The following is a 21,646-nucleotide window of genomic DNA, read 5'->3' on the forward strand; positions in this document are numbered from 1 at the left end:
TAATCAGATGTGATGTTTCATGGTTTTACAGTGCATTTCTGCAAAGCTTGTATGCGGGGTGTGTGTGTGTGTGTTATGACACCCCCCCCAATTCTTTAGGTATGTGCATACGTGCTACATTTAGAGGTGGATTCCTGCCATAAAATGTACCTACACATTGTTTCATATGACACAGTTACTATTGTACAACCTTACGGTACGGCCCACATCTTAACCATTTGAGGGCCACAAATTGTCCACAGTTTAAAGTCTTCCAGCAATCAACACTAGACTAGGAATACAGAGCTATAGAATGCAGCAGTCCAATAGCATTGTGAACTGTTTGGTTTTCTAACATAAGCACACCTATTCAGGAGACTGTGTGCAAAATAGCTTCCTCCCACCTCAAGCTGTCTGTAGTGAAAAAACAACACCCTGTGTAATTTACCAATAAAACATTTGCATCTTCTAAATGAAGAGTATCTTGACCAACCAAGTACAGTACAGATTTGCTCTATACAGACTGTCCATTCTACTTTAGATAGTTCACATTTTTGGATGGAGAATCTCCATTCAGAAATCTGTGCTTTTATTCACAACTTTCTAGAGGATAGGAAAAGCATGTTGAAACTAACCCCTAAGCCCTGGGAGTCTGGCAGGATGTGGAAGAGGCAAGGCAATCTGATCCGCCCTGGCCTTTGGGGATGTCTTGCGCATGTCTCTGCAAACAGGTTTGTACAGGCTGCAAATGCATGGGCTGTTTGGATATGAAGCAGTCCCTCAAGGCACGTAGACCATTTTTTGGTGGAGTAGAACAACACGGGGGGCAGGAGGGTAGGTTTTGAAGGTTACATTTGTGTTGGCTGCGTTCCTTGCTCATAGAGGAGGAAAGGCAATACCCTGCGGCTATTTCTGGGTGGTGGTAGTTTCAATTTGAAGACATGTAGCTGCTTGGGAGCAGCACATTTTTTTGTGTTGTTTTGTGTTTTCCCTGCTTGTTGTAGAACTCTTATTAATTTCTTGTGATTATTTTTAAGCCTTTGGCACAGACTTGCATCCAGTCTCTGCACTTCCCAGAAAACGCTTAAAAGCGAATTGCATAATGTGGTATTTTCCCTCTCTAATGCAGAACTAAATGCAGAGGCCAGTTTGCACTGGTGTTTAATCCCCCCCCCCAGCCCTTTCCTTGTCTTTGTCATCTGGTGTGCCTTCTTCAATTGCCCTTGTTAGGGAAGTTGTTTCAGAAGCTGCCTTCTGTCAGTTCTGTGCCATAGGGAACCAGGGATACAGGGAGTGCAAGACTTAGCAGGGTTGAGACCAGGTATGCAACATGAAGGACAAAATCTGTTGCCGACAAGAGTATGAATTAAACATTAGGGATATGCTCAGATAAGTCCTTAGGGATATGCTCAGATAAGTATGCAGGTAGGAAGCAGACAGAAGGGGGGGACAAATGGATTAGAATACTTGCAAGTTAGAAGACAGGCAGGCAACAGGCTGGAAGAGACCTGGAGCAAGACTAAGGAACTATGCAAGCAAGATCTTAGTCAGCTTGAAGCATTTATAGGTAGGTCTGGGAGAACCAATGAACTGCTTGGTGAATGGGCCCATGCTTGTATCATAGAGCACCTTCAGTGTCCTCAAGTAGCTCACATTGTAGGGCATCAGTGTACAGTGGTACCTCTGGTTGCGAATGGGATCCGTTCCGGAGGCCCGTTCGCAACATGAAAAGAACACAACCCGCAGCAGCGTGTCTGCGCATGCACGGGTGGCGATTTGCCGCTTCTGTGCATGTGCGTGACATCATTTTGCGCGTCTGCACATGCGCGAGCAGCGAAACCCGGAAGTAACCCTTTCTGGTACTTCCAGGTCGCCGCGGGACGCAACCTGAAGAAACGTAACATGAAGCAAACGTAACATGAGGTTTGGCTGTACAAACCAGGAGGCTCTTTATCAAAGCCCCAGAAGTTCCCCACACTTTTTATTTGGTGACAAAGTAGCTGCAGAAAAAGAAGAGTTGGTAGGAAGGGAAAATTTGGGCTGAAGTCTTGGGTAGACAATTGCTTCATCTCTTGGGCCATAGAAGTGAAAAGCCCAACCAATTGAGGAAAACAGCAACTCTGGTCCCAAACAGAAGGTTGTCCACAAAAGCTCTGCAACAATTAATTGTGGAACCAATCACACAATTTAGATGGTGTGAGTGGATTGATGTTTCTTTTTTGTAATCTCATGTGGGTAGGCATGATCATTATCCTAACATGCTAGTAGCCATTTTAAAGGAAAACGAGAGACTGGCAGTCAATAGCTGCCCCCCCCCCCCAAATATATTGTGTTTCTTTCAAGTGACTGGATTATTTTAAAAATTGGAAGGAATGAAGTTGATGTTGTTTTCCTGTCTCAATCCTGCTGAGGTGGGCTTATTCAAGTAGTTAGCTACTTATGTGACTTCATGCCCATGTGCCACAGGCAAATTTAGCTACTTTACTGGCAACCTACATTTTCAATACTGATACAGTTGAAAGCCAAGTGAGTCATGTGGGCATTGCAGCACTTCTCCCATTATAATACAGTAGAACCTCGGCATACGCCACCCTCGGGTAACGTAAACTTCGGGTTGCGAAAGTGGCAAACCCAGAAGTATTTTTCCGGGCTTCACTGCTCGCGCATGTGCAGAAGCGCTCTATCATGCCATGCACATGCGCAGAACAGGCACCTCCGGTTGCGGAAACCTCGGGATCCAACCAGAGCTCCGGAATGGATCCCATCCGCAACCGGAGGTACCACTGTACTTGAATCATCCCAGCAAGCATACTCCCATGCTTGCAAGACATATAAAAATAAATAAGTTACAGATAGGTAGCCGTGTTGGTCTGCCATAGTCAAAACAAAAAAAAAAATTCCTTCCAGTAGCACCTTAAAGACCAACTAAGTTAGTTCTTGGTATGAGCTTTCGTGTGCATGCACACGAAAGCTGAAGAAGTGTGCATGCACACGAAAGCTCATACCAAGAACTAACTTAGTTGGTCTTTAAGGTGCTACTGGAAGGAAAAATTTTTTTTGTTTTAAAAATAAATAAATAAATAAATAAATAAATAAAATATAATAATAATAATAATAATAATAATAATAATAATAATAATAATAATACCACCTGTATGGCATCTTCTTACACTTAAATGTGGCAGTTCAGCAGTAAAACGAAAGTTTGGGAAGTATGCATTAAAAAACCCCAAACCTATATGTTTGTAATTCTTGCACTCACGTGTTGAATTTGGCTATGCAGATTTTGTGTCTGGAGCTAATCTTGGCCTATGCATGCTGCTGGACTTGGAAGTGGGTCCAGTGTACTTCTACTTCCTTATTAAACTATATTGTGGAATTGCCATATTTAGTCAATGTGGGTGCAACTTTTCCACAATTTTATGAACCCTGAGTTTTCAATCAAAGGTGCTAGAGTTTAGTGTTCTAATAAGTGGTCTGCTCAGGATGAGGTTTTGTTATTAGGATGCAGTATTATTTATGTGAATTGTTTATGTGCTATGGAATATAATTGCTTCAGTGCTATTATCCTGTCCAAACTGAGAAAATCTAGTAGCATCTCACAAGAATATGGAAATGTGGACATTATGACTTGTCTGGTGAATTTCAAGGTTTGTGGTTTACCATATGCTGGAAAAGCAATCACATGCTTCCCTGTCAACTACCTGGGGATTAGTGGGTGTAAATATAGATGAATGACAGCTAGAGAAGTAATGGGCTAATTTGAGTGAGACAAAGCCTTTTGAATTGCATTGTTTTGGAAGTGAATAAAATATTCCTTTTTCCATTTTGGCCAACACTTCTGAGAACACTGGAGATTGTTGTGAGGCTCTGAACAGTTCCTCTAGCACCCATCTTCTACAGAAAACTCCCAACTCCAGTGACACTGGCAAGGAGGAGCTCTAATGCTGACAGTGTTATTTCTGTGATTATAGCAATTGGATATGTTCTTTTGTCTGAAAGTCTGATGTTGTAGGGTTGAACTATTACCTTGAACCTAAAGACCACCAATTCTTTTGAAAGGTGCTAATATCACAGTGATTTACTGTAAGCCTGGATGAGGTAATGGGCAACTGTTCAACCATGTGTGGCAAGCTGTTATTAATGCTCATGGAGCAGATTTTACCTGTAGAGAGCCCAGAGCCAAAGGAAGTTGCTAATCCAATGTCTAGTCTTAAGTTATGTGTTGTCAGTAACCCCTGCCTGTCATGTGCAGCAGGTGCAAGGCTGAACACAGCTGCTCTCCCTGCGCTCGCATACTGGCCATTGCCCCAGCTCAACATATCAAGTGCATCGCTATGATGTCCTTCTCATGATGAGTTGGTAAATGGTTTCCTGGTGTTCTTAGCAATACTGTATGCAGTTGCTTCTTCACCAAAGGATAGACTTCAGGCATTGTTCGTTCAACTAATTATCAGCAGGTCATAGAACACAGCAGCACTGCTTGCTAAGTGCGCTGACATTTCTGGGCTGGAGAAACTCATAGCTAAGGGTTTTGAGATGCACAATCCCTTCTGCCAAATAGGAATTAAGTTGCTGCCCTAGAGAAGATTAATAGAAAATAAAATAAAAATAAAAAACAATTCCTCTGCAACATGCTGAGTAACTGTCCTGGCCATATGAAAATGACTGCTGCTTTTACCTCATTATCTCTACTGTGTTGCTGGAGTGCACTAAAAACAGCAAGAAACATGCACTAATGTAGGGGAAAGCCATTTTGGAGTCATCTAAGTGTTTTGTACTAACTCTCCCATCTCAATGGGAAGCCTTTAATTAGTGTTTTCCTAAATGCTGCTACATGTGAAATGGGGAATTTTGCCCTGTTCTCATAATAGCCATTTCATGTGAGGTTTCCCCCTTCCCCTTAATTCCGATGCATTCCAAAGCCTCTGTACCTTTGCTGGTTACTGATTGATGGTTCTGTACTATGTTCCCTTTAATTTTGCAATAAACCAACAAGGAGGTTGAGACCACAAGTTTACAGAAAATGCCTTATTTACTCAACTAGTTTTACAAGGATGACAGAGTAATATTTAGTAGTTTCAGTGTGGTCCTGGGGAGGGCAGAAGATGTATTTGAGAAAATGCATTGCAAAAATAGCTTGCTTATTCCTTTCTGTAGAAGCAGTCATAAATCAGTTTCTGGGACACCTTTCTTCTTGAAATGCCAGGGACTACAGATTTACACAAAGTGTGTGTTTAAACCAATGCAGTTGTATATTGGTGTCTTATGTTAGGCACTTTAAATTGTTGATTTTGTAGTGTGCTTTCAAAAAACAAACAAACAAACAACCTACTGAACACAGAAAGGCACTGAACACAAAAAGCACACAATGACATAGTGCAATGTTTATAGTGGAGCAAATGTGGGATGACCACATCACTCATGGGTTCTTTTGACATTTGTGAATAATGTAGTCAGTGCAAATATCTGCCAATAAAAACTTTATACCATGCCATAATGTGTAAGTGTGCACAGACATGTACATTAATCTCAAATATGTCCTATTCCTCTTCTTCACATCTGTTTCTGTTGGATGTTACTTAACATTTCCGTCTTCTTTGGCTCTGCATTAGGATTTTGAATCTGGAACTGGCATACTGCTGTCAGTGGAGACTGCTTTGATGCTGAATCTGCTGTGGTCCTAATCCCATTAAACCAATGTGAATATGGAATAGGTGAATAGGTGACTCCTCTTACACGGGGGTTACGTTCCAGGCTCCTGAGCGCATAAATGAAATCGTGTAGAGTGGGGAGACCCTCTAAACACCCTTTAAACGTGAACTCTGCCACTTTCTCTTCAATCCACACCCAAAATACCCACAACTAGAATTCAAGTTCTGGTGCTGGCAGGAGGCTGGAGAACATGTGAGAAAGTGTCTGCTGTTAGGCAGGGAGGCTGAGCAGCATAAACAAAGCCCTGCTGTACCTCCAGTGTCTTTGGGGCTTCCCCCCACCTTCACTGACATTCTCTTTGGGCTCCAGGGAGGGTCTCCTCGTGAGCCATGAGGACTCTGCAGGAAGTGCACTTTAAGAGACTGAGGCAGGCGAGAGACCACAGCCCAGCTTACTAGTTGATCAGGTGAAGATCATGGGATTTGTTAAGTCTGGGAGGAGGTTTGTGGCCACTTAGCTTGATTAGGCTCAAGACAGGTGAGGATCACGTGCTTCATTAAGAGGAGAGATACAGCTACTCAGCTGGAACAAGCTCAGGTGCATCAAACAAGATTGGCAGGAATAAAAGGGAAGCAAGGTAGCAACTCTTTGTTTGCTGAACTTTCACCACTGATGGTCCACGGTTTGGTTGTTTTGGGAACTCCAATGGACTTTGATTTTGCGACTGACTAGGATTCCAACCCTGGATCTTTTTCAGAGACAGGAACCTGGTCTTTTGGGTTGACTTAGAACCTTTCTCGTTGCATTGGACCTGAAGCTGTATTTGAGCATCTGACTCATCTCTAGCGTTGCCCTCGGGACTGTGAGCACTATCGGGACTTACCTCAGAGTACGCTGGGGTTTGGGACAAGCACACTCACTGGCTTTTAAGAAGAAGAAGAAGAAGCCTTTATTGTCACTACACCACCGGTGTGCAGTGAAATTAAATGAGCCCCCCCCATACACTCAGTCTTGTTCACACTCTTTGTGCTTGTTGGAAGTCAATTGCACCACTATTTTTTTTCTTTCATTCAGCAGTCCAACAGCCCACGGATAAAAACTGTTGGTGCAGCTGACTATACTTCTGTATCTCCTGCCTGAAGGTAGGAGATTAAAGAGGTGCTGGGCGGGGTGTGAGTCGGCCCTAAGAATTTTCCTTGGTCTCTGAGGCAGCAGTCTCCTGCTGTCATCTGGCAAACTCAGAGGACAGCCCATGATATGTGCTGTATTCACCACCCTCTGTAGGGACTTCCTATCCGTGGCTGTCAAACCAGCATACCACACTGTAATACAGTATGAAGCCTGTAATATGGAAAGAAGCCTTTTGTGAAGCCTGTAAATGTAGGGCATGAACCAGGCCCTTTTTTCCATGACCTCCAACTTAGTGTGGATGGTGCAAATTACCTCAATTGTGTCAAGCAGGAGCAGCTTCTAAGCATTGCTTCACTATTGCACAAATACATCATGAAGCATAGCTCATTTGGAGACCTTCAGGAACCCAGAGAAATCTGTAGTGGATTTTTTTAGGTAAACTTGAAAATTTGTGGTGAAATGCAGTTTGGATTTCGGATATCTGTGGCAACTCTAGACTTAAAGGGTTTACATTAGAGTCTAAACCAGTGATGGCCAAACTTGGCCCTTCAGCTGTTTTTGTGACTACAACTCCCATCATCCCTAGCTAAGAGGACCAATGGTCAGGGATGGTGGGAATTGTAGTCCCAAAACAGCTGGAGGGCCAAGTTTGGCCATCACTGGTCTAAACAAAAGAAAAGATGTTCTGAGAGTGTAAAAGGCTATATTGTACACTTAATGGAGATCACCATCTTAGCCCATGTTTAATATATTGTTGTGCAGGGAAGGTTTGGTAAAATTAGGGCTTTGAAGTTCTGGTTGGGCTTTGAACTTCCTGTTCATCCCCCAATACCAATCTACTCTTGCCCTTTTTTCTTTCCTTGGTTAGCCTATGGGGCTCTGATGTTTACATATAACATGCCTGTATTATCCCATCAAACTCGTGAATTGCATTATGTTCAATTTAATTGTTGTTGGTGGTACATTATCCAATTAGCCACTTCAGCTAGCAGAGGTGGTTCATCTCATGGTAACAAAAACGGGCAATCATTCAGTAGATTCAGTGGTAGCAGTCAGGGTAGCTCTAAGTTCAGCATTGTTGATAAACAAATACACATCCCAAAGTGACCTGTGTGAGGTGCTTCAGAGAGCAGGTTGGCAAACCATTCTGTAAAGCACCACCTATCCTCCAAATGCCGCTCCAGTGATGTTTAATGGGAGGAGAGGGGTGCTTCAGTCTGCCATTTCACCTGGGCTGCCTGTCACTTATACTGCTTGCTTCTCGTCTGCCTGCCTGCTATTCTGTCACTACGCTGGAGTTTCCCTGATCACCTATTGGTAGTCAAGGAAACTGCAGCATGACAACAGCCTTACAAATTTATAATATGTGTGTGTCGCTGTTTGATCTCTTTAAATAAAGCAAGGTATCTTGCCTCCTCAACACCAAAAGGATGATCAGCCTGCAACATTGCAGACACATAACATAGTGAACTGTTCTTTATTCCATCTCTGTACACTACCTACCGCAGAAGCAGGGGTTGGATCAAGCATGTAGGCTGGTACAGGCATGCTAAGAAGGTGGCAACCTGATAGAGGATCAGTCAGATGGGAAGCTATAGGAGGGACAAGTAAGCCTGGCAGAAATACAGATGTACAACTATGAAGTCATGTTCAGAATAAAGTCTGGTTTTTTTTGCCCAGGCAAAGGCTCAGGCGTGAGCTAGAATTAGTTATACTATTCATTTTATAGCCAGGATTGCTCAAGAGGAAACTGGTGGTGAGGTGCTGGAGCATAGCTTGTCAATGTTTCCCTTTTTTAAAGGGAAATTCCCTTATTCCGAATAGGATTCCTCGCAAGAAAAGGGAAAAGTTGACAGCTATGTGCTGGAGCCATGTAGAAAACAATACTCTACCTTCTTGCTCTATCTGTAGTGCATAACAGCAAATGGGACCCCAGTGCATAATAGATCAGAAGGCTTCTAACCTGAATCCTGATAGATCCTGACAGAATCACTCTCTTGGATAGACAACATGGAAATATTTGGTGCTCCAGACTATCATGGTAGCAATTCTTACACCAAGCCAGACCATTGATTCATCTGTCTCAGTGATGTCTACACTGACCAGCAGTTCTCTCCAAGCTTTGACAGGAGGCTTTCCCTGCCCTACCTAGAGATAACAGGGGCCTTTGACATTTTGCATACAAAATAGGTGCTCTAACATTGATCAACAAAAATGGGATAGCTCTGGTAATATTTTGTTTCCATGGTATTTTATTTTTATTTTTTTTAGCCCAGACTGACTGGGACTAGCAATGTCATCTTACCTCACTGGCTCTATACAGCATACACTTGAAATGATGAGGTGGCCCAATTCAGTTTGTCGCATTTACTAAATCTGTCTGATTTTTTTGAAGTCATGCATCACCCTATATTATAAGCTTAACAGATATTCCAGGATCCTCATTGTATATACCCATCTGGCTCTTAAACTGCCTTCTTATTCGCTTTTTTGAATTTTATGCACACCCGCACCAACCGGGCCCTAAACACTCATCACTTCCCATCCTGGCTCCTACATACTTGTTTTCTCTGTACCATTACTCCTTTTCAACAAAGGCATCCCTTTCTCGTACCTGGGAGATATGAGGTGTAATGTGAAGCCCATAAGTAATCTGAAAAGATTGCTTGAAAGGATTTGCTTTCTGCAGCAGTCTATTATGATGCTACTATAGTTGATCCAACATTTCTAGGAAGGAATTGAAGTGGTTGAAAATTAGGGTGGGTGTTGAGGGTTGCCTGTCTGCCTATATACATTCCAATTCTTCTCTGAGCTACCACTGTATATTCTTCTTGTAATTCTAATACTTTTTCCTTCTCCATGTCTGTTTGCAGGTTATCTTGACGAATCAGATTACCACGTGGCTGAGCGATGGCCTTGCTGTACAGGCAGACCTGCTGTCTCCAGCTGATGACTTCTCTCTGTCTGAAGGTAAGCAACCCTTTTTATTACAGTTGAAACTTGACCCTGACACAAATTTCCACTACTACTCGTAAGTCTCTTTTTCATATTTAAGGGGCAATACAAATATGGTTATTTGACCTAGTGTAAGATGTAGCTAGAATTCAAAGCCCCTTTGAAACAACTTTTAGAGTTTCATTCTTTAAGACCAGTAAATGGTATTGATCTGCATGCTGGAACCTTAGAAGGGTTTGTTTACCCCACATTTTGTATGGTAGCATGCTTCAAAACATTGCTATGTACTTACCAACCTGGTGAATTACAGAACCTTCCCATCACTGTTAGAGGCAAGGTAGTTGAGGGAATAGTTGGATCATTCTGCTGATCTAATGTGATACAGGAACACGAGGCAATGGCCGTAATTATCAGCTACTCAGTAGAAGAGCAAGTTGGCTCTGTCGGATAAAGAATAAATACTCATGTTTCTGCAATGATTTTGTTTCACATATTGTATAGCACAGTGCAGACCTAAATACTTCATTATGCTGTAGAAACTTGTGTGTGATGTAACACAGCCTAATTTTGTTAAAAAGCTGCATCAGATAAGGATATGGAAATGATGCAATTGGTTCACTATCTTCCATCTAACCATGTGCACCTATCACTATAGTATCAAATTATTTACTATCTTAAGTCTTTTATAGCTTTTACCCTTACAGCATGCCTATTGTAGAACTGGGGCAAAGTGAAATTACAAGAGTCTGTGACAGAATTAAAAGCAATTTTCTGAGTCCTTTACCTTATCTGTGATCTATTCATTCAAACGATGCATCTTGCAACTCGCATTAGGAAACAGTTTCACAGAGAAATAGTTGAAAGTTGTGCTCTAGTAATATTGACAAGGAATTCAATAGAAACCTGATGGCAGAAAGTATGAATATATATTATGCATTACTTACTACTAAATAGAAAAACTTCCTAAAAGCAATTAGAAAATTCTGCTACTAGTATGCTGTTTTCTACATTGCGATTGAGTACCTGCTAGCAGGCTCCAACATTGTACTAGGAACTGCATATACCTTCCATATATGGACATAGTTTGAAAGCAAGGGTGACTTTGCATATTATATTGTGTGCATACGGTAAAGTGTATTGCATGTGTATGAAAAATCCATGTTTGTAAATGCAGGTATTACGCAGAGATGTGTGCTAGGGAGCTGGGACTGGGCATGGCTCCCTGCCATAGGTACACCCAGCGGCAAATATACTTGCTGTTCTGTAATGTGTCGAGTTATAGGGATAATATAGGTATTAAAACAATGTCAAAATCAATTCTGTCTTGATTTGGGAGAATATGTCTATAACAGGCTGAGGGTGATGAGGGTACTCTTTCATTCCGCAGGCTCTGATGCTATTTAAATAGAAAGACCGGTTGCAGGACTAAAATGTGCAACAAGTTTAATTCAGTATAAGGGAACCAGAATGGGTTTCACACATCTTCAAAAGAAACTAGGAAAACAATTTGCCCAGACTTCTTCTGACCAGCTGCCACCCTCAAATGTTTACCTATAAAAGTCGGATTTGTTATGTTCATGTTGGCTAGATCTAGTTTTAGACTGTGTTCAATTTTCTTTTCTTTCATGTGGGATAAAGACTTTGGTCATACGCAAGTGGAGTGACAATTTACCTTTTCCTGGAATGTCATTGCAACATAGAGATGTAGTAATTTACGCAATAAAGGTGCCCTTGTGAAGGCTGAAGGGATGCTAGCTTTACAGTTTGCCTCTCTCCTGGGCCCAGTGCTTTTCCTCTAGAAAAAAGGCGCCTGTACTCACATGAAGTTGTTACAGTTAGTGCCACACATTTAACCAGCGCTTTTCTTCTAGGAAAAATTGCTGGTTCTGCGTACACTTGAGTACCCCCAGAAAAAAAAGCACTGCCAGGGCCTATAAATCATTCTCTTTTCGTCTCAAGAGCTTTACATGGTGATATTATAGCTACACATCTCTTTTAGCGCTTTGATAAGTGAACCTCAGTGATTCACTGAATTCAACAAGGCTCGCTTTGGCACAGGAATTTGGGCTGTTCAATAGACTAGAGTTAGTTTGGGACAAATTGCTTCTTGAACTTCTGTGTTCAGGTCAATGTATAGCTTCTGCTGTTTCCACTTTAGTAGCTTTTTCGTCCTTTCTGTGAGGACCCTGCATTGGATGAGTTTTTGTGCCTTGGAGCTGAGCTAAGCAAGATGAGAGGCTGTGGCAGTGGTGCACATATCACCAGCCAAAGAAACCAACAAAAAACCACCCCTTAATTGCAGCATATTAGTAGTAGTAGTAGTAGTAGTAGTAGTAGTATTAATGGTGGTGGTGGTGGTAGTGTTTCTATGCTATCCTTCCTCCCATATAAGCCCCATGCAGTTCATAACATGGCAAAGTGAAACCAGAACTGCTTTCTTATTTTACATCCAGAAACATACTCTAGCCTTACTGGATAGGGAGGAAAGTAGGCATTTATTATCTTTAAGCTCTCTTCTGTCCCTGCTGTGAAAATCAGGCAGCAGATCACTGAAATGGTCAGCTGAACCCAAGACACACTGCCTCATTGTATGACTCGCTAGTAGAGTGTGCTGGTGCTGTTGAACTCCAGCAAGAGTGGAGATTGGGTGTGTGTGGAAGGGAGGGAAAGAAACACAGAGAGAGAGAGAATGAAATAAACAAAAGGAAGGAGAAAAAGAGGGGAATAATATGAATGCAGCTGTAGAGAGACCTGTGGATAAGCAAACCATAAAAAAGACATGGGTAACACACACCCTTTCTTTCGGTTGGGGGGAGGGTTGTATAAAAATGTCACTTGCAGTGACCTGATTGAGTATTCATCCTGATTTGTTTGCAAAAGGTTTGCAGCAAGGTTAAAAGACTTCAACTCTATTGAGCATCCATTGTGATTTGTTTACGGGGAGGCTACATAGCACTGTATCAATAAGTTGTTATGCCATACATTCTAGTGCATTTCCCCATTACTGCAAAAAGCAGCGAGGGAGAGCATGCACACTGTAAGGTGCAGTGAGAAAAGGAGGCAGGGTATGCAGAAAGAAGATAAATTATGTTGTGGGGTGCTGAGAGAAAAGGGGACTAACAGAATGGTTTAAAGAAATAAAAAAACTGAAAGAAAAAGACTTTTCTTTGGTAAAAGTAGTGGCACAACCCTCATGTGTTAGTAAAAAAATTGTTCACACTTGAATTCTACATCCCTGAGCTACGGTAACATGTACTAAGTTTAACGAAAGTGCTGAGCACAAAGAACTGAGCATTTGCTTGGTTGTGATCAGTTCTTTAAACAAGCATCTCAAGCATAACGTGTTCCAGCGTGTTAGAAACTTATAGGTACTTGAGGGAATAATCACATTTTGACAGTTGCTGAGTTTTTCTCTTCATTGTTATAGGCACAAAGTCTTCAAATCAATTGCAAGTTTCTTTTGATGATAGCAATAGCCTCTGTGCATCATTGGGGGTATGCTCTAAAAGATTCATAATTTATCAAATATCCAATTTTGCTAGAAAGTTTTAAACAAGTCATAAATGATTAGACAGCCTTTGTAGCCACAAATCCACTGGAATTAGTTTCATGAGATTAAATGCATTGGAGTGGTAATAAATATCTGGTTTTGGTTATCACTTTGAGTAGTCTAAACTGACAACACTCTGTTTCTGCTAATGGATGGGGTATTGGATTTCATTTTGCTGCAGCACTGTACAGCCACCCAGTATCTATAATTTGTTTTCCCCTACAATTCAACTGCTTTAATGTTAGTAGGGATTTATGCTGATGCATTAGATGGAAAAACAGTAATTAACAATTAACAGTAATTGAAGGTCTATAGATACACTGGATATCTAGGAGGACGATCACATTTCAAATAAGTCTTACATATGCATACCTAGAAACACGCCATTAAGAATGTAGAGATGTGTGACAAGAAGGAATTAAGTCCAAATGTTTTTGGAGTTCACGGAGTCACTCTCTAGACAGCTTGGCCTTCAGTAGAGAAGGTGGTGCTCCCACATTATTCAAGGCATCTGTCAATGGTTTCAGCTTTTTTGGACTGAAAAAGATGGAAGCAGGTTGCAACTCTTCTTAGAACATGCTGTAGCCTCAACACTGCCAATTAATGAATTACCCATTGTTCCTTCTACAAGTTTGTCCCTGTATTGAACATGGTCCTGTAACTGCTACTTAAAACAGTGTTATGAAAAACAGAAGTGAAACTTGAGATTTGATTTAATTAGTGTGCATGCTATGAAAGCTGTTAATACTAACTTTTTATAAGCTGCCAAGGAACCTGTTGAAGGACAGGCCACCTGGTGGCTCTTCATGACATATATGACAAAGCAAACACATGGTTGGCACATTCCACTGAAATGTGATTTTATTTGGAAGTCTTTGTAGTTATATTCATTCTGTATATTGTTATGGTATGAATGCATGTATGCTTGCTGTATTCCCCAACCCTACCCATTGCCGATACACAGGTCAGGACACTTCCTACTTCCTTTCATTGTGATTACTTGTCTGTGATTTGTTCACATTATCCTCTTGGGTAGTACTATATTGCACGGTTGCTGATTTGTGCTGCTTCATTCTTGTATTGTTTTGAACATGTTTAAGTTAAAAGTTTAAATAAAAAAGAAGAAAAAAGTCCTGCTGGAATAAGAATATGCTGTACAGTGGTACCTCGGGTTAAGTACTTAATTCGTTCTGGAGGTCCATTCTTAACCTGAAACTGTGCTTAACCTGAAGCACCACTTTAGCTAATGGGGCCTCCTGCTGCAGCCACGCCGCCGAAGCCCGATTTCTGTTCTTATCCTGAAGCAAAGTTCTTAACCTGAAGCACTATTTCTGGGTTAGCAGAGTGTGTAACCTGAAGCGTATGTAACCTGAAGTGTATGTAACCCGAGGTACCACTGTACTTAATAGGTCCTTGTTCTGATTCAGCAAGGCAATCCTTATGTCCTGTTTGTACTTGAATCAGCTCCCCACCCCCAAAATTTGATTTGAGGCTTGCAAAGCTCAAACTGGTTTGTGCTTAATAGATAAAAGATGTTTTATCGCATGGATAAACGCAGTCCCCCATGCACTCTGGTGATAGCCTTCCAGGAACCGTCAGGTGATGATGAGTCATAGCTTTACTTCCCTAGCTGCAGCTGTGTACCAATGCTCCATTAGAGCATTTTAATTTGGTGTTTAAAAGGCATACATGCCAGTCATAAGACCTGAATCAGGAGGAAACGGTTAAAAGCCTTCTAACTCTGAAGTTGCTGAAAAGCATTCTTTACCATGTTTCAGACATAGTGCTGGATCCAATCTGTGAACCTCAGTGATTAGGGGGCACTCAGACTCACCCATAGTAGGTACCTCTTCACCTCTCTTCCAGTTACAAGGCATGGCAACCATCTTTACTTCATTTATGTTTGCATTTAGCTTCCATAAATTTGTCTATATCCAATAATCTGTCATTGTAGCCAAGCATACAATGAGTACAGCACCAAGATCACAAGACCTAGTTTCAGATAAAATATAAAGGGTTAGGCTCCATCAGCATTTTGATGGGCAGCTTATCCAAGAGTCCTGCATCATCTAATTAGTAGAGCTAAAATTACACAGCGTATACCACATCCCCTTGATACCATGCTTGTTTAAAAGCAGAGTTGGGAATTAAATCCATGAATGTATGGAATTGGCAGAGTTGGGAATTAAATCCAAAATGTATTCCTGGACTTGTCTTACAAGGAAAAAAAAATCCAACAGAAAACATTTCACATATTGATATAGTAAAATTGCTTCAGGCACAGGACGTGCAGAACGAAAGGGTTCCTATAGAAGATGGGGAATTACATAATCCCACCCAGGGAATTCTTAAGAAAACAGCAGCAAAAGACCATGCACTACACATTCCTAGAGACCCACCAACTGAAACTTCAACCATTTAAAACACAATTCTGGCTTCAGTCTTGCTATAAATAACTTTAATTTTTAAAGTTATTGCATCATTTACAGTTCTTCCTTTAAACCCAGCTGACAAAATCCACTCCAGATGTTTGGTAGGCAAGAACAGCAAGCAACAAAGTCAAACAAGAAAGTTGAAAACTTAATGAGCAGTGATGGATTTAAAATAAAAATAGGAGCAATAGAGGAAAATCCTGGATGAAATTTGAATCCGTTTTAAAAGGAGCATAATAATTAATTTATCTTGTTCATAAGACAGCAAATTTATTAGGTTGTTTTTTCTTCAAAGCCACGGGGACTTGGCTGATGAAACCTGAAATTGTTGTTCCATAACCTATGCTTTTATATTAAACAGATGACCTCAGATTTTGGAGCAGCTTTTGACTCCAGGGAAAGTATGCCATTAAGAAAGTGCCAGAAATGTGCTTAATTGATACAAGTCTTGAAAACCTCTCTAAAGGGTGTTATTTCCCATATACAGATTTCTGGGAAATGACAGAGCCCGCTTCATACATTTACTGGAGGCTAGTGCTAAAACAGTGCAAAGGAAGAAAAGCCCTGGTCCTCCCCTCCCTCGTGCAGGTAACCTCCCATGCGAGTAGGTAATGTGCTCTTAAAAGAATGGTGTATGTGTAAGCAGTAATCAGAACAGGAGCTTTTTCACAACTGGACAGTACTGTGCAGGTCTTGGCTCACATGGCAGGCTATCTGCGTTGTGGTGGGGAGAGCTCACATCTCTCTTCCACCATTCCTTTCTCCTATGTCTCTCTTCACATCTCTTCCACTTTAAGGGAAAAGCTGTAGCTCAGTGGGAGAGCTTCTGTTTCACATGTAGAAGGTCCCAGGTTCAGTCCTTAGCCTCTCCAGATAGGACTGGAAGACACCTCTGAAATCTGGGAAAGCCACTGCCAATCCATGTAGCTAATGCTGAATTAGGCAAATGCTGTAAGGCAGCTTCCTATGCTATTTCAGTGCTTGCCCATACTGATTGTATGAATTGGGCCTAAAGAGCTGTAGAATTTCATCAGAATTCAAGCTGTATGTGAAGGACTCCAAAGTCAAAGTCTGAATCCAATTCAAAAACTACTAATTAGATTACCCAAGAAATGTGGTGCATTAGATATGCTCTGTTGTCTCAAACAGCTATCCTGGACAGATGGAAGAGTTTATCTTCTCTTGGCATATAATTAGGATTGAGTCTTTAAAAAAAGAAAAGAAAAAAAGATCAGGTTATGGATACAAATTATGAGCAAACTATTTAATTTCAGTGAAGCTTATACACAGTACCAGCTTGTAGCAAGAGACGCAGCTGGTAATATTTCCATAAGCCGCTCTAGAAATTTCAGTGAACAGGAACTAGGGTGAATGTTTGTGTTTCAGTCTGAATATTCTCTGTACACTTGCGATACACCCACCCACACACCCACACCCACACACCCCAAAACCAGTCCAGCAACATTAATAAACAAAGACCCTTGTCTGATCTTTGAAATTCAGACTTGCAGGAACTTTGCCAATCTCGGGCAAGTTTTACGGAACACAGTAATTTACCCAGACCGCAAAGTAATGGCCATGTATTTTTCTGCATGTTCCTCCCATTGTTAGTTATTACCAGGATCTTTATGTTCAAACTGAATAAATTTTCTTTTCCAGTCAGGCTCCTCCTTACTACAGGGACGTTACACTCCTTTGTTTTCCCCCTCCACAACTCTGAATCACAGAGTCATGTGCCTGGTATAATAAAATGAAACAGTCAGACTGGGCCAGGTTAACGGAAGATGACTATTGAAGAGTGATTTCAGAATACAACACAATACGTATGCACATCTTACTGAGCATGAATACTTGGGATAATAAAAAAGAAGAAAAAAGAATTATAGCTATGCATAGAATTGCAGATGTTTATAAAACACACCAAGGGTTTTATTATACAAAGCAGAGCCTGGGTGTTTTTAACATATTAAGTTCTGTCCTGCTTTGTAAAAGTAAAACTGTTTTTTCCCTGCTGTGCTTAAACCAGCCAGATCTGTAAGCCTTCCTTGCAAAATTTCCTTTTCTATCGCCAGAACATTTTGCTTATCTATCCATTTGTAATTCTGCTGGGTACATCTGTTGCTGAAATCTGCAGGAGCACATCTATGAGTACAGCTATGAGGTTTTAATATTTACAGAAAGGAATTCACCCATTCCCTGCTAATTCAGAAATCTGCCTGTCATAACATTATAGTCTGAGGGGAGACTATAAAGAAAGGAGGATTGTATTGTAAGCTTCAATGCACTTGAGCTATGTAGTATCAGTTAATTGCAAGCTGTGACATGAGCTGGGTGTGAGAGAATGAAGGGTAAGTTCACAGAATATAATGGGTATGTGCAGGAAAGCTCAACATCCCGTTTTTGAGACTATTAAAAATATTTTAAGCAACTTCCCCTCCCCCAAACCAACCCCTCCCCAAAAGTTTTGATCTGTAAAGCAGAATGAGCATAACTTCAGACTGCCCTTGGCAACTGCTTAGAGGCTGCAGATAGTGTTAAATCCTGAGAGCACATTGCACTACTGCTCCAGTCCTCGCACTGTTTCTCTGCTGTTACCGTCTGTGCATAATTTAGAGGGTTAGCTTTGATCTAAAGAGAACTAAACAGCTTAAGCCCTGCCTAAGACAGGGCTTATCCTCATGGTCTTGCAAAGGACTACAGTAAGTTTTCACAAGAAGAGGGGAAGAGGGAAATGACTTGTTGTACTGGTATGTGTCTTCCTTTTATGGATTAGAAATGTGCTTCAAACTGGAGGGGGAGAACACATTTTTCCAGTTCTTCCCTCGTCTTCCTAAGGAGTCTCCATGCTGTAGATTGACATTGTTACTGTTACTTCCAAAAGCAAGAAAGAGAAAAGAAGAATGTCACACCGTCACCTAATTAAGAAAAAAAAAAAAAAACATTCCTGCAGAGCGCTAACAGATCAGGATTCTAGTCCAACCTGTTCCCTGATCCCCTGGTTTTCTTTATGCAGGGAGAAATAGGTTTCTTTTTACAAGTTGGGTAGTATTCTGATATCACGCCCCCTCCCAGGTGCACTGTGGGGCCGTGCGGCCCTCCTGACACTGGCATCTCAAATGCTTACTGGAATGGAGCAGGGCAGTGTTGATGCTGGGCCTGTGCAGGTGAACTGGCAGAGTCCATTCTGCACTCCCACCAATGTGCCTGCACATTGCTGGCACCTTTTGCCATCCAAATAAATGGCGCTGGCACTGTGTCAGTAGGACAGCTGCGTGGCACAGCCCCAAAGCACTGGTTGCTCCTGCTTCCAGCACACAATTTTCCTGAAGGTGCAGACCACCTCTTAAGCTAGAAAAGACTGTCCAAAGTATATGAATCTGGGTGTGACTTTCTTTCCTTTGTGCAGTGCCATCCAGCTTGAATTCCTCCCCTCCAGCTCATGATCAGTTGAACTTCTGTTGTGTTGCCAGGGAAAAGGCAACTCTTTCTCCATACAGCAGTGATTTGGGATGCCGTCTTGGAATGTGATGGTCCAAGTTCAATGCATACCTCTTTGAATAGAGCCTATGATATCACTGATGACAGAGATGGTCATGTGCAGACAGCTCTGCTTCATTTTCAATGATTAAAATCCCCACTAGTTTAAGCTACTGGTAATGGGTCAGTTCATGTTATAGTACAGTAAGGCCTAGCTCCTTCATATAAGGCAATGTGGGTCATATTTACTGGTCTCAGGGACATCATCCTCACCATGTGGACTTGGGCCTGAATAAACATGGGAGGTACAAGTTGAGAGCAAGCATAATTTTTGACCTAGCGCAACATGATTACTGATCATCAGCCTTAGCTTGCATTTTCCTGGTTTTATGGAACTTGTGCCAACATGAGATACCACTAAAGCAGGCTTGTTGGGAATTGAATTTTTCTGTTTTTTACAGAGAAGTTTATTCAAATACTAGGTTTTGTTAAATGTGTGTGCATATTATTCCAGTGAGTGGGTGTGGTTGTTGTGGTGCATGTGAGTGCATGTGGTTGTGGGGTTGGGAGGCAGGGCTCACATCCGTTTCTCAAGTTTCCCAGTGTACTCACTAGCCCCAACAGTTTGGTGAACCACTGAACTAATCACTGCACCGCATTGTCATATTCTGTAAGTAAGGGATTAGGCATTGCACATAGCATCCACTAGGTGGTTCCCTCTGCATATATTGGAGTCCTGGCAGAATTCTCACTTCAAAATTTAAATTGCGCATGCAGTAATTTTCATCAAAATTGAAAAGAAATATGTGATATGATTACATAAAAAATCAGAATAAAAAACGACTGTACCTGTTGCAGTTTATAATGGATCAGTTTGGAATTTGGCTCATTTGTCATCCCATAGAACACATATGACAAGTATCAATTTATTTGCTTAACGGGTACCATTTTATAAGCAATATGAGCCTTATAATGTCAGAACCCTATTTTGTTTAATTTTGTTATTCACACTGACGGAAGGGGAGCTTTAGTAATCATCACTGGAGGTGGGATCTAAGGCTGCCCCTTGTGTTCCTAGCAGGGACAAGATATGAACAGAGGCCATCTGACCCAGCTCCTAAGTATTAAACACAATGTGGTACCAGTTCTGTATGGCTAAAATGCAGTTGGATTTTGCTTTGAGCAGGTGATCTGGATCGACTGTATAGCTAGTTATCTTACCACCTTGGGTTAATTTTTTTCTGATTCTGTAAGGTTGTGGAAACTAAAGATAACCAGGGCTTTTTTTCAGCCGGATCTGAGTTCTGGCGCCTCTGTACATCGCACTGCGAGCGGCTGTGGGCGGCACGGCGATTGGTGCTGTGCAGTGGCCATGGGTGGGGCGAGAGGGCGAAGAAGAAAAGCTCCCCTAAGAAAAGCTCAACAGCTTTCATTGGGTTGACCTAAAAAAAGGTCAACAAGTTTCAGCACCCCTTTTATCTAGCAAAAAAGCCCTGGGTTTAACCAAAATTGACATACCACTTACCGTAATTGTAATAAAACCTCTGAGGCGTTTACAAGAAATATTAAAATTATCATTAAAAACAATTAAAATTAACAGTGAAGAAATCAAAACATGCAAGTATTTATGTATCTAGATAGGCTTGCCCACAAGAAAACATTTTAAGTAGGTACTTAAAGTTTGTTTCAGTTGCTTTTACTACTACAATACATTTGTTGATTTGCTTTATATAGAGCAAATCTTGGTACACCAGGAGAGTGAGAATTGCTCTAAAGAGCTTTTTCAAAAGTGAAAGCTTTATTTTAACAGTGAAAGCCTATGCTCACTTACTCAAAAGTCGTAATTAGATAATTAAATGAGGCTTATTTTTAATAAGTGTGTTTAGGATTGTAGCTTGAAGCACACACACAATTTCTTCTTACAGTAGTTACTAGTTCCTGACTACCATTTGATTTTCCATTGTTAAAAAGGCTTTCTCCATGGAGAATGGCCCAGCAGATGGTAGGATATGCTGTCACCTAGCATCTAAAGACAGGCAAACTAACCTGCAGAAGTAATCTTTTGACTAGGATCTGGATAACTGCTCTACCTGCGCCCAAAGGCTTAAGTATGCTCAGTGGCATTTCGTGGTTTATGCATTGTGAATTTGTGTCCTCCTATGTATTTCACTCTGAAATGGCTTCCACAGTCTGCTAATGAATTTCCAACATTAGTTCAAAGTACATAAGTTGAAGTAGAACATGAGAGTGAAACACTCTTGCTATCAGTCTCTTCTATTCCTGCCCTTTCTGATGGCTCAAGTTTTGTGCTGCTGGAGAAGGAGCTAGTGGAGTTATTTTGTGGCAGAAGGAAGGGATACAAGTGACCCCCTTCTTGGGATGAAGCACTCTTTGGCACCTCAAAGACTAACTAGCTCAGTGTGGCATGAGCTTTTGTGGGCAAGAGTCCAAATTCTTTCAAATCAGG

At 41.4% G+C, this 21,646-nt stretch overlaps 1 protein-coding gene across 11 annotated transcripts in view; it reads left to right on the forward strand.

The window, feature by feature from the left end:
• Window positions 1-21,646, forward strand: part of RAD51B (RAD51 paralog B) — a 314,446-nt gene that overhangs the window by 107,755 nt on the left and 185,045 nt on the right. For 10 of the 11 annotated variants that reach the window (XR_014545846.1, XR_014545847.1, XM_083605395.1 and 7 more), the window contains exon 8: window positions 9,639-9,735. Coding sequence is in view for 9 of the 11 variants with exons in the window: in XM_083605395.1 (XP_083461521.1) it covers window positions 9,639-9,735 (97 nt within the window). In the remaining 2 variants the exon portion in view is untranslated. Of the gene's footprint in view, window positions 1-9,638; window positions 9,736-16,189; window positions 16,330-21,646 lie in introns of those variants that run through there. The other variant, XM_083605389.1, reaches the window with a different exon arrangement.

The sequence above is a fragment of the Podarcis filfolensis genome, assembly GCF_964270895.1.
Source record: "Podarcis filfolensis genome assembly, chromosome: 1".
NCBI classification, from domain to species: domain Eukaryota; kingdom Metazoa; phylum Chordata; class Lepidosauria; order Squamata; family Lacertidae; genus Podarcis; species Podarcis filfolensis.